At 39.7% G+C, this 13,785-nt stretch overlaps 1 protein-coding gene across 4 annotated transcripts in view; it reads right to left on the bottom strand.

The window, feature by feature from the left end:
• Positions 1-10,917, bottom strand: part of CDK5RAP1 (CDK5RAP1 mitochondrial tRNA methylthiotransferase) — a 91,108-nt gene extending 80,191 nt beyond the window's left edge. For 2 of the 4 annotated variants that reach the window (XM_077111285.1, XM_077111302.1), the window contains exons 1-4: positions 10,850-10,917; positions 8,177-8,507; positions 6,808-6,911; positions 5,040-5,074 (exon numbers count right to left, since the gene is read on the bottom strand). In XM_077111285.1, coding sequence (XP_076967400.1) covers positions 5,040-5,074; positions 6,808-6,911; positions 8,177-8,489 — 452 coding nt within the window. In that variant the 5' untranslated portion in view covers positions 8,490-8,507; positions 10,850-10,917. Of the gene's footprint in view, positions 1-5,039; positions 5,075-6,807; positions 6,912-8,176; positions 8,508-10,544; positions 10,656-10,849 lie in introns of all 4 variants that reach the window. The other 2 variants (XM_077111293.1, XM_077111308.1) reach the window with 2 other exon arrangements.
• Positions 10,918-13,785: the final 2,868 nt, after the last annotated feature.

The raw sequence follows: 13,785 nt of genomic DNA, 5'->3' as shown, positions 1-13,785 counted from the left end.
TGGCAACTTACTTCACCCTAGCCCAGACAGCTTTATCAAAAACATGTGCCATTAGCTACAAGAAGAACCTCAGGATTTCCACAAGATGGCAGAGCAGGAGAGCCTGAGTTTGTCCTGGCTCTGTGCAACAATGAGAAATGCAACAGAAAAATGACAAGGACGGTAGTCCCAGAGTGCAAGTGATCATGGAGGGTTTTCTACTCCGCACATCCCTGTGCGAAAAACCTGGGAACCTGGAATAGAGAGAACAGGGTGAATGTGCTCAGTCACAACTCTGCCTACCACCACAGCTGGCATGGAAAGGTTTTCCCCTTGGCTTCATAGCTGGGAGTATCCATGGCAAACTTGGAAGATAACAGACTCACTTTTCCTGTGCACAAACTCCACTCAGCCAAGGTAAAGTGCCTACTCCCTACTTTTGTGACACCGTGCTGGGGGCACCTGGTTGGTTTTTGGGCAATACTGGGGTGGTATCCTTACCCAAGGAGGACGCAGAGATGTGGAGCGTGCCGGTCCAACATCTAACCAGCAAAAGAGACCTGTTTGGGTCCTGGTGCTGCTCTCCTCCCCGCATGGAGGCCTGAAGACAGCAGGTGTGTGTGGACAGGGGTGGTGAGGCCAAGCTGAGCGCTGTAACTGGCCTCCAGACATTTCCGGACAGGCTATAGGATAAAGCTTCCCTTGGGGTGCATGCTACTCATTCCCCAGCATCAGGGTTGGTTTATTTCAGTGTCTGCCCGGATTGGCAGCCCTGGCTGGAGTCCCATCAGGTGTTCACTTGATTCCACCATCCCCTGTATTGGGGTCAAGTGGGCCTACAGGAGAGAGCTCAAGAGCACCATCTGCTGGACAGAAGAGTAAACGCCAGTCTGACAAATTGCCTATCTGTCTAGCTCTCAAACAAAGCCCTAACTAGAAATCCAACTACCCTTAAGATTAGGGTCTTGTCCTCACAGGAAAAGACTGACAAACCACATCCAAAATGGGACCTTCAAAGCTAACATAAGTAGAAACAAATCTTAGATGAGGAAAAGAAATACATCTGCAAAATAACCTTATTAAGACATTAAAAAGTCCCATCCAACCAAAAGGGGGAAGAGTGAAATGAGACAGTGTCAATGGCTGAGAGATTCCAGAGTTAAGAGGTTATCCTGGAGGTTATTCTTACACATTGAGTAGATATCACCTTGTTATCAAGAGGAAATGGAGAGGCTGGAGGGAAGAGCCTGAAAATGTAGAGCTGTGTTCCAGTAGCCACGTTTCTTGATGATGATTGATGCTGATATAGCTTTCACAATGTGACTGCGTGATTGTGAAAACCTTGTGTCTTATGCTCCTTTTATCTACCATATCAACAGAAGAGTAGAACATATGGAATAAAAATAAATAATAGGGGGAACAAATGTTAAAATAAATTTAGTTTGAAATGCTAGTGATAAATGAAAGCAAGGGGTAAGGGGTATGGTATGTATAATTTTTTTTCTCTGTTATCATTTTATTTCGTTTTCTGTTGTCTTTTCATTTCTTTTTTAAATCGATGCAAATGTTCTAAGAAATGATAAATATGCAACTATGTGATGATACTAAGAATTACTGATTATATATGTAGAATGGGATGATCACATATTAATGTTTTAGTTCATTTGTTAAATTTTTTTAATTAATAAATTAATTAATTTTTTAAAAAACGTCCCATCCACAACAGAAGATCATAAAGTATATGAAGGACCAAGCAGATACACCTCAGCCAAATAACTAAATTAAATCACCCGAGGAGACACAGCATTTGGGATGACTAATTAAGCTTGTTCAGAATAAGGTAAAAGACATCAAAAGAAGACACAGGGGAACCATTAAAAAAAGAGGCAGATACGGCTCAGCCAAATAACCAACCATCCAAGCAGACTCAGAATTTGGAACAACTAATTAAGGTTGTTCATAACCATATAAAGGAAATCAAGAAGACACTAGAGGAGCATAAAGAAGAATTTGAAAGAATAAACAGATAAATATCAGACACCACAGAGATGAAAGATACTGTAGATCAAATTTAAAACATATCAGGGTGGGCCACGGTGGCTCAGTGGGCAGAGTTCTTGCCTGCCATGCCGGAGACCCAGGTTCGATTCCTGGTGCCTGCCCATGCAAAAAAAAAAAAAGGGGGGGATTCAAAGAGAGCAGAGAACGCTGCAGCACCACAAAGCAGAGAGTCCACCAGCCAGCGACCTTTGGAGATGAAGAAGGAAAACGCCTCCCGGGGAGCTTCATGAAACTGGAAGCCTGGAGAGAAAGCTAGCAGATGATGCCATATTCGCCATGTGCCCTTCCAGCCGAGAGAGAAGCCCTGTGTTCGCCATGTGCCTTCTCACTTGAGAGAGAAACCCTGAACTTCATCGGCCTTCTTGAACCAAGGTATCTCTCCCTGGATCTGTCTTCGATTGGACATTTCTATAGACTTGCTTTAATTGGGACATCTTCTCGGCCTTAGAACTGTGAACTAGCAACTAATTGAATTCCCCTTGTTAAAAGCCATTCCATTTCTGGTATATTGCATTCCAGCAGCTAGTAAACTAGAACAATTTCTGAATTTTTGCAATCAGTCCCATTGCACAATCTGTATCCCTTCAGTTCCAATTACTCAGTCTCTACCCTATTTCTATCTCCTGATGACCTCTCTGTTCTTAACTGAAGTTATCCAGGTTCATTCATTAATGTTAGTTCATATCAGTGAGACCATACAGTATTTGTCCTTTTGTTTCTGGCTAATCTCACTCAGCATAATGTCCTTTATGTCTATCCATGTTGTTACATACTTCATAACTTTATTCTGTCTTACACCTGCATAATATTCCATTTTATGTATATATGACAGCTTGTCTAGCCACTCATCTGTTGATAGACATTTGGGCTGTTTCCATCTCTTGCCAATTGTAAATAATGCTGCTATAAACATTGGTGTGCAAATGTCAAAAAAAAAAAAGGGAAAACATATTAGAGACTCACAACAGATTTCAAGAGATAGAAGAAAGAATGAGCAAATTAGAAGACACAACTAATGAACTTGAACATACAAAAGAATAAATGGCGAGAAAGATGGAAAAAATGCAATTTGATCTCAGGGAAATTATAGACAACATGAAGCATGTAAATTAATAATAAAATTGGCATCCCAGAGGAAGAAGAGAAGAATAAAGGGAGAGGAATGTTAGTTGAAGATACAATGGGGGAAAACTTCCTAACCCTTATAAAAAACATAAATATTCAAACCAAACAAGCTCAATGAATCCCAAATAAAATAAATCCAAATAAGCTTACTCTAAGACATATACTTATCAAAATGTCAAATCTTAAAGAGAAGCAAAAAAGTCATGAAAGCAGTAAGAGAAAAGAAACTTATTACATACAAGAGAAACTATATAAGACTAAGCGCAGACTACTCAACAGGCACCGTGGAGGCAAGAAGGCAGTGGTAAGATATATTTAAGATTCTGCACAAAGAAGACTTCTACCCAAGAATTCTTTATCCTGCCAAACCATTCTTTAAAACTGAGGGATGAGTAAAATCTTCACAGACAAGCAATGGCTGCAAGAATTTAACAAGAAGAGAACACCCTAGAAGAAATATTAAAGAGTGCTTGTCAACTGAAAAAAAGACTAGAGAGTGAAGTCTGGAGGAGGGAACAGTATTGAAGAGTATCAGCAAGGGTAATTTAAAGGATAAAAAGTGAGAGAGGGAAAAGAATATATAGCTCTGACAAATAAAAACTATAGGATAAGATGATAGACCCAAGAACTGCTTTTACAGTAATAATTCTGAATGCTAATGGACTAAACTCACTAATTAAATGATACAAACTGACAGAATATATTAAATTATTTGATCTATCTATATGCTGCTCACAAGTCATTTATCTTAGACCCAAAGGATATAAACAGATTGAAAGTGAAAGGATGGAAGTAGAGGTTCTATATAACCAAGAGAAAGCACAAGTAGCTATAGTAATATTAGATAAAATAGATTTTAAATGTTATGATATCATGCGAGATAAGACTTTCATGCTAATGTAAAACTCCTGTATCTTTATATTTATCTGAAATCAAAAACCTGAAAATGTTCAGTAACGTAGGTCACTACTATAGCAAAGCTGACGTTTCTAATAACTTTCTACTTGTTATTTTGAGAATGTTCACTTTTGAAAGCTAATCAAATGGTATTCAAGTTAATATTTAATATTTAGAATTTAAGAAACTCTGATATCTGTATTTGTAGATTTTTTCCTTGTTTGCCTTAATTTTAAATTGGCTTATGAAACTTATTGTCCAGGCACAGGCTTTACAACAATTATATTTTATTTAACATGCCTACTTATGGGTAAGCTAACCGAGATATCCATTTTTGGTGGTTAAAATTTTCATATATTAGCTGTAAAAACATTGGTATGTTTATATTTTTCCAAAATCAAAAACTTGAAAATATTCAGTAACATAGGTTATTACTATAGCAAAGTTGTTATTTGTAATAACTTTCGACTTGGTATTTTGAGAATGCTCACTTTTGAAAGCTTACCAAATGGTACTTAAGTTAACATTTAATATTTAGAATTTAAGAAACTCTGATATCTGTATTTGTAGATTTTTTCCTTGTTTGCCTTAATTTTAAACTAGTTTAAGAAATTACTATACAAACACAGGCTTTTAAAAACAAAAAGAAGAACCTTGGGGAAAAGTTGGGTGACTAAGCACAGTCTTGGTTTCCTCATCTATAAAATGGGTTTGATAACAGTATCTACCTCATAGGGTTATTTTGAGAATTAAATTAATTAATGCATATACAGTGCTCAGCATGGGACCTGGCACATGGTAAGAGCTCAGCAGCTGTCAGCCGGTCATATCATTTCTATCACCACTGCTATAGAACTGCAATTCCTACTGAAAAGCGTTCATCAGCTCATCTCCATGAGCAGACTAGCCTGGCACTTTTAGCTACAGCATTATCATATAAGATATATTTATTCCCCAATTAAAGAACAAATTCTCACCTTATAGAACATGTGACAAGGAGGATCACATCAGCCTGGATTGAGAGCAAGGGAAAGAAGGAAAATTAGGAGCTTTGAAATTAGCTTTGAAGAATCCCTACCCTCTAGCTCACTTTTAACTTGGCTCCCAACTTGAAGTAAATGCCACCCAAAAAAAGTTTCAAAATCAACTGAACAAAAGTACAGCTTAATTCCATGGTACACACTCCACGCAGGGAAACTTACTTTTTTTTTTTTCAAATAGTTTTATTGCATTATCTTCACATATATACAATTCATCCAAAGTATACAATCAGTGGCTCACAATGTCATCACATAGTTGTGTATTCATCACTATGATCATTTTTAGAACATTTGCATGACACCAGAAAAAGAAATCAAAAGAAAAAAGAAAAAACTCATATATCCCATACCTTTTAACCCCTACCTCTCAGTGACCACTAGTATTACAATCTACTCCAATGTTTTTTTACCCCATATCCCCTACCCTGTTATTTATTTATTTTTTTACTCTTCTGTCCATACCCTGGATAAAGTAAGCCTCAGTCACAAGGTTTTCACAATCATATGGTCACACTGTAAAAGCTATATAGTTATATAGTCTTCAAGAATCAAGGCTCCTGCATGTTGGTCAGCAGGGCTAGCAGTGGGGCAGATGAGCCGGACAGAGAATAGAAGACAGACAAAGCAAGCTGAGACCTGCTGGCACCTCTGTATTATCCGTTCCTGTCTCTGACAATAGCTAACTTTAACTGACAACCATCTAAGAGTGAAAAGCTGCTGCCTTTCAAATCTTAGGCAAGTACCTCTTTTGCCCAGCTCTGACTTGGAACAACACAAGGAAGGGTCTTCTGGGAAAGAGTTCCCAAATGAAAAAGTTGGCAACTGTGCATTACAGCGCAGTTTTAATGAAAATAAATGGAGAGAATGTATACGAACTCATCAGCACAGTGCCTAGCCCATAGTGTTTACTAAAAGCTCATTTATTCATCATAGTGTTCATAAATCAAAATGGACTTTGCTGATAGTATTAAAACTTGAAGTCATTGTTTATAACCATTTTAAACTTCCGAATTGCTGACACATTTTATTAGCATGAAATAGTATTGCTCGCCCACTGTGTCTCTACCTATGAAGAATTTCTTTTTAAACTGTTTATATGGTTTATGACAAGAAAATTGCTAATATGGTTAAATATAAAAACAATAAGTTGTGCAATTCTTATATTTACATTTATTTTCACTAGACTTGGAATTATATTTTTAGTTTTAAAAATAAAAATTATATTTTTTCTCATTTTCCTATCAAACTTCTGATTTGTATTGCTATCTCAAGACCTGTTTTTTATGAAATACTTTCTAATTTCTTTCAGCTTTTCAGCACAGATCTCATTTATTAAACTATGCCAACTTGCAAAAAAAGAATTAAGGCTACTGGAATACAGTTCAACAGTTTCAGGTACTTCTCCCTAGACACTCCAATACGCCATAAACTAAAAAGGGACATCTATATAATGCATAAGAATAACCTTCAAGATAACGTCTCGACTCTGTTTGAAATCTTTCAACCACTGAAACTTTATTTTGCTCATTTCTCTCTTACCCCTTTCAGTCAAGAAGGCTTTCTCAATCCCATGATGCCAGATTCCGGCTCATCCCCAGGTAAACTTACCCTTGCCAGTCTGCACTCTGTTCCTCAAAGAACAGAACTGGCATAAATGAAGTCTCCCTGAGGTGCAGAAACAAGGAGAAGGAAGAAATGTGTGTACCTCTTGGAGGTTACTAGTCCGCAGGTAGCCACTCTGCTGCAGGATGGACCAGGCTATCTCTGTATCGTTCACATTCATCTGGCAGCCGTAGGTTTCAAGGTAGACTGTGATGAGAAAGGGATTCCATGGGTAGGCAGACAACAAGGGGTCACACGTCTCAATGACAGCATGCCCCAGAAACACTAAAGGTAATTGGTTATACAGTAGGTCCTCTGTTGCCTCAATTCCATGACATCATCAATTGCCAGATGCACCCTCAAATAAATGACTTCAGAACAAAAGAAATATTTTTGTATTTCTAACAGAACTTACAAGATATATATGCTCCTTGATTTACTAATTCAACACCTAGAGATTTATTCTGGAAAAAAAAAAAAGAGAAACAATATATACATTAAGACACTTATGATATGAGCTACCAAAGTATCATCTCAGATTTTTAATCCTAGCTGCTCCAGAACACTGGCGGCTAGAAGGAATAAATATTTATATCATCACAATTGACTTTGAAAACTATTGCCTTTTTTTCTTTGCTTTGTATGTATGTTATATTAACAATAAAAAAGTTTTTTAAAAAGACACTTATGGTAGTATTACTTATAATAAAAATATTTTTGAAACTAATGTCCAACTATGGGGGAACAGGTGAAAAACATCAGGGCATAGCACAAAAAGATATTTTGCACCAATTTTTAGAAGTTTACTTACAAAGATAGTAGTGTTTAGAAAAACATTAAATGAAAACAGCAAGATACAAATTATTTGCATCACATGACTACAACTCTACCTCCAAGAATTATGAAGGATGGGGCCACACAGGTGTTTCAGTGGTAGAATGCTCGCATAGCCATGTGGGAAACCTGGGTTCAATTCCTGGCCCATGCACCCAAAAAAGAATTATGAAGGGAAATATTTTTTGGAAATAGAGAAAAGGTGGGGTTCTGGTTATTCTTTAATGTCTCTTCAAAAGTTTTTTTTAAGGTATTTTAACTGATTATATAGCGTTTCTAAAAAAAAACTATTTCCACTTATGAAAACTGACTTTCCACCCAACCACCTGTGAAGGTTGCTTTATGACTTAAGACAATCTAAAAATGAGAGCACAGATTATAGGGTTTCCAAAGATAACCAAAGATCAAAGACAGGACTACTAGGACCTCTATCTTTCAGTGTCGAGTATCACTACTATGAGTTTCTTTATATTAATGTTACTTGGTGGAGTTTGATGATTCCATAACTTAGCAGATTTCCCACACCGCTAACCCTCCAAAGCCAGGTCTATAATAAAAAAACAGTTAAAGAATCAGGCCATGGATGACGGAAAGGAGGAAGGCAGGAAGCCCAAAGGGATAAGAGAAATGAAACCAACCTTTTCTCTGCTTTCCTAGAAGTTCATCCACCATGAGATAGGGGGGTGGGTCCTCCACTTCTGGAGATGGTTTCTCCTGAGGAACTGATGCATTTCTTAAAAAATGCTGAAATGTCGGTCCAGTGGCCAGCCTGGAGCTGAAATTCGTCTTAAGTTCATTCTCCTGCTGCCTCCCTAGACTGGGACCTGTGGTGTTAGGGAGACTGCTGCTGCTGTGCATCCTGGTGGCTCTGAGCCACAGCCAGGACAAAGAGGCCAATGGCACCCATCTCAGAGACCCCTGTGCTTGGAGGACACATCGTAAAGGCTGCATGGCACTAAAAACCAAAGTCTGCAAAAGAATGATAGGAATCACTAAGTACAGAGTGCTGATCTAAGGACTTCAAATATAATGATTCATTTAATCCTCACAAAAAACCCATGAAGGTATTTAATAATTTTATCCCTATTTTACAAGTGAAGAAACAGAGGCAACTTGCCCAAGATCACACAAAGGACTGGCAGGGATGAGAAGCAAATCCAGGCAGTCTGTTTCCAAAACAAAGGAGTGGTAGAGATGCAATGTAAAGCCTTGACACAGTAACAAAACAGCACCATTTGTCAGGCACTGTTCCAAGAGCTATAACTCTAACTCTTCCTAGCAATCCTCAGCAACCCAGCTAACAGACACTATTATTATTTCCATTCAGAGAAGAGGAAGCCTTTACTGACAGGCTAAGGAATCTACCTAAACTTCCACAGCCAGTTAAGCAGCAGGGCCAGTTTTTAAATGAAGGTCTATGTGACACAAAGCTGTGTTCCTTGCCACTTGCCACACTTGCTCCCAACACCACGAAAACCACTTACTCTCTAAGGACATCTTCCTTTGAGCTCCTTCAAAAGCATCTAATGTGGGGCACTGTGTGCTTGATTAGTGACTCCTTCTATCCTCTAAGAGTCTCAAACTACTGCCTTTCCCACCCAGGCCCTCACACAGATGGCTGGATGAAGTGGATAATGGCACAACCTTTACTGGCAATTTCCCACTTTGCTTAAAATTATAAATACACAATCCCTTTGATTGAGCAGTTCTATTCCTAGGTATTCATCCTACAAAAATACTCACACATATGCAAAAGGACCCATGTATTATAATATTCAATGCAGGAGAATTTCTAATAACAAAGAAATGGAAAAGATCTAAACGTCATCAGTAGGAGACTAGTTAAATAAGTGACAGTAAAGCCATACAATGGAATAAAATGCAACTGTTAGAAGTTGAGGCTGATTTTTAAGATCCATACATTACAAAACCCAAGAAGCAAAGTACTCAACATTAAGCATACTATGTCACACTTGGATCTGTGGGGGAAAGGCAGCAAGAATATCTGTAAATGCACAGAATATCTCTAGAATGCATAAGAAACAGTGGTTGCCTCTGAGTAACAGACCTAGGTGCCTTAAATACAGAAGGCATACTTTCCACCACGCATTCTTAATGGACTCCGTATGTAAAGCCTGATTGCCTCACTCCAGCCATTTCATGCACCTCTATATTGATTTTCACCAGCTTCTAGGCTTCTGCACATACTGTTCTCCCTGGCTGGTATACTCTTCTCTTTCCCGACCTGACCAACTTTACCTTTAGGTTTCTGCTTCTCCTGGAAGCCTGCTCTGACCACCACCCTCTCCCAGCCCTAGGCTGAGGTCCTCCTCTACGTTCTCAAAGCCCCCTGGTGGCCCTTATTCTGCTACTCCCTTAGACTGGGAGCTCCTTGAAAGCAGGAAACAAATCTAATTAATTTCTACGGTATTCCCCACTCAGTAACTGGTCCAGGGCACCTGCTACATGTCTGTAATAAGCACACCTGGCCTGTTACTGCTTAGTCTCCTTGGGCAAGTCAAATTCTTGTCTCTGAATTGCCAATTCCACATCTGTAAAATTAAGGATAAAAGTAGTATCCACCTTCCAGAGATGATGTGAGAAACCCAACTTGGCATATAGCAAACCTTCATTAACTGCACATTCCCCATTTCGTTGGGGAAGGGAGTTATTACAGCATCGTGGTTAAGAGAATTAACCCTAGAGTCAGATAATCTGACCCTATCCCTGCCTGCCAGGTAACCTTGGACACGTGGCCTAAAGCTCTCAAAGCCTCCACTTCTTCATGTGTAATATGGGGACAACTGTACCTACCTCCATTTAACTGCTGTGAAGATCAAACGAGGTAATGCAAATTTAAAGCTTACATAGCACAATGCAGGGGCCTCTGTAGGGACTCAGAAATTAACTGTTAGTCGACAGTGAGGATGGGACAAATAGTCTATAACATTCCAGACATTTTATTGGATGGTTACTCTGTGCCAGTCCTGGTGTTAAACGCTTTACCTGGATTACTGTTATTTAATCCTCATAGCAAGCTCGTCAGGCAGTCTCTACTATCATCCTCACTTCACAGATAAACAAGAGCCCGCGGGGGAAGCTTGGGTTTGACAGGCCCTAGATCACGCAGGAGGAGACAGGGGGCTGGGGTAAGAACCCTGACAGCCTGACTTCGCAGGACCCGTGCCGTAACTACCGCACCAACCTCCACCCACCCTGAGCACAGCGCGTTTCCCGGGCTCCACTGCCCCTTTTGCCCCAGGCGCCGGCACGCAGAAGCGCGAGCCTCCACGACCCGGAGCGCCACTCACCTCACGCACCCCCGGCCAGGCGTGCCTCACCCGAACTCTACGCCGGCCGGTTCCGGTCCTTCTCTGCAGTCCCCGGCTGCGCGCACACACCCACAACTTCCGTTCCGCCGCAGCTTCTGCACGGTTCGGCTCAAGGGAAGCGCCTGCTCTATATGGTCCGGGTAGATCCGGATGCCAAACTTTGGTAAACGCTGCCCTGAACCGTAAGGGGGCTGCGGGCTTGCGTGGGGCTGTTGAGCGCTAGAAATGTGGTGAGTGCAAATTAAGTGTGCTTTAAGTGTAAAATACACAGCGGATGTCGAAGAAAGAATGTGAAACACCCCATCAATATTTTTTTTAATTGCAGGTTGAAGCTATAATGTTTAGGATCTGTTGAGTTAAGTAAAATATATTATTATTAAAGTTTTCCCCTGTTAATTTTTACTTTTTTATGTGGCTCCTAGGAAGTTTTAAATTGCATTCCTGACTTGCGTTATGCTTCTGTTGGACAGCTCTGCTCTTTAGGTTAGGGGTACTTAGATTCACATCTCCAGCCTGAATCCTCCGTGGTTTCAGACCCATATTTCAGCTGCCTACTTGGCACTTATCCTTGGGTGTCTTATGACCATCTCTAACTTAATGCAGAACTATTGATTTTTACACCCACATATCTTCAAGCATGTACACATCACCCAAGACCTGTTCCTATCCAGTCTGGCCCGTCTGGGTAAATGGCACTAGGAGAAACGAGGGAGTCATTTTTGCTTCCTCTTTCTCAATTTGCAACTCTAGCAGCAAAATGTCTAAAATGTGTCCACTTCCCTGTCTCTGCTGCTACAACTCTAGCCCAAGCCACATCATCTCATTGGAAATGATCATAATCGCCTCCTAACTAGTTTCCTTGCTTCTGTCCTGGCCCTTGTTTCCTACAGACTATTTCCCACACAGAGCCTAAGGGAGTTTGTTCGATTTATTAAATCAGATTATATCACTCCTCTGCTGAAAATTCCCAACGGCTTCCCATTGCCCTTGCAATAAAACCCAAATTTCCTACTGTGCCCTAGGGCCTGTGTGATCTAGCCCCTGCTTATTTCTTCAATTTAATTACTTCTTACTACTTACTTCTCCTACCATGTTCTCTCTAGTTGACCACAATTCAAGTACATAATTTTATTTTGCTCCTTCAATATCCCAAGCTCATCAGAGCCTTTGTACTTTACTGTTCTCTTTCTGGAATGCTCTTCCCCCATACAGTTTCATGGCTTGTACCTTCTCAGTCTTCAGTTTCAGCTCAAGTGTCACTTCCTCAGAGAGGCCCTCTCTAACTATCCCATATAAACTATTCCCATCACTATCACACCATTTTCTTCTCAATACTTATCATCGTCCAAAATTATGGCATTACGCTGGGAGTGGGTAGCGAATGAGGAGTTAAGGCTTAATTGATACAGAATTGCTGTTGGGGATGATGGAAAAGTTTTGGAAATAGACGATGATGATGTTAGCATAACCATGCTGTATTATATATCCTGTGGTTAAAGGGGATATATATTTATATATATATATATATAATATATATATATACAACCCCAAATATATATTTATATATATATATTTGGGGTTGTATATATGTTACTAACATTAAAATTAAAACTAATCTTTAAAAAAATTATGGCATTACTTCTTTTCTTAGCATTGCATGTTCCCCAGATTGTCAGCTCCTTGAGTGCAGGAGCACATTCTATCTTGTTGACTGCTATTCTCCCAGGATCTAGCACAGGGTCTGGCTCATAGGAGCTTAGTAAATATCTGCTGAATGAATAATTGAATGATTTCTGTCTTAGCTTGGGTTCACCAGAAGTAGACTCCCGCCAGGGAGTGGGAGAGTGAGACAGGAAAGGGGAGACAGCCAATAAAGAGTATATCAGGCAAGTTACCGATGTGGGCATCTGGGTCTTAATCTTCCTGGGGAACACTGGAAATGTAGAACACAAGCCTCAGAATTATTCCACTCAAATATATACAACATTTGTTGAAAGATGCCCCTAGGTGTGTTAGTTCCTCACCACTTCTGTTCTGCCTGTGCAGAGAGGCCTCTGGTTTGGGAGAAAGCTGTCGGGCAATAATATGCAGACACGGGCCTGGCATTCTGAAATAGTAAGGCAGTAGGGACTCTGACAGTTTCTCTTCAGCTCCTCATTAGAACCCTATGTAGTTATTATCAACCCATTTTACAGGTGAGAAAACCGAGACTCCAAAAGGCAGTCACTTGATGAAGTTCACACAGCTAGTGCATGGCAGAGCTGTGATCTGCCCACAGGCCAGTCTCGTTCCAAAGCCCTGTTCTTTTTTTTTTTTTCCAGATTATGGAGAGGTTTTTGGGTTTATTTATTTATTTATTATTTATGATACATAACCACATACAAACACAAACATTCTTATCATATGATCATTCCGTTCTGGTAATATAATCAATATCTCACACTATCATCACATAGTTGTATATTCATCATCATGATCATTTCTTAGAACATCTGCATCAATTCAGAAAAAGCAATAAAAAGAAAAAAATAAAAAACTTCATACATACTATATCCCTTACCCCTCCCCTTCACCGATCATCAGCATTTCAATCTACTAAATTTATTTTAACATTTATTCCCCCTGTTCTAGTTTGCTAGCTGCCAGAATACAATATACCAGAAATGGAATGGCTTTTCAAAAGGGGAATTTAATAAGTTGCTCGTTTACAGTTCTAAGGCCGAGAAAATGTCCCAATTAAAACAAGTCTAAAGAAATGTCCAATCAAAGGCATCTAGGGAAAGATACCTTGGTTCAAGAAGGCCGATGAAGTTCAGGGTTTCTCTCTCAAGTGAGAAGGCATGTGGCGAACACAGTCAGGGCTTCTCTCTCAGCTGGAAGGGCACATGGCAAACACGGCATCATCTGCTAGCTTG

This window comes from Tamandua tetradactyla, chromosome 1 (assembly GCF_023851605.1).
Source record: "Tamandua tetradactyla isolate mTamTet1 chromosome 1, mTamTet1.pri, whole genome shotgun sequence".
Classification (NCBI taxonomy): Eukaryota; Metazoa; Chordata; class Mammalia; order Pilosa; family Myrmecophagidae; genus Tamandua; species Tamandua tetradactyla.
This window is presented reverse-complemented; position numbering and strand designations above follow the sequence as displayed.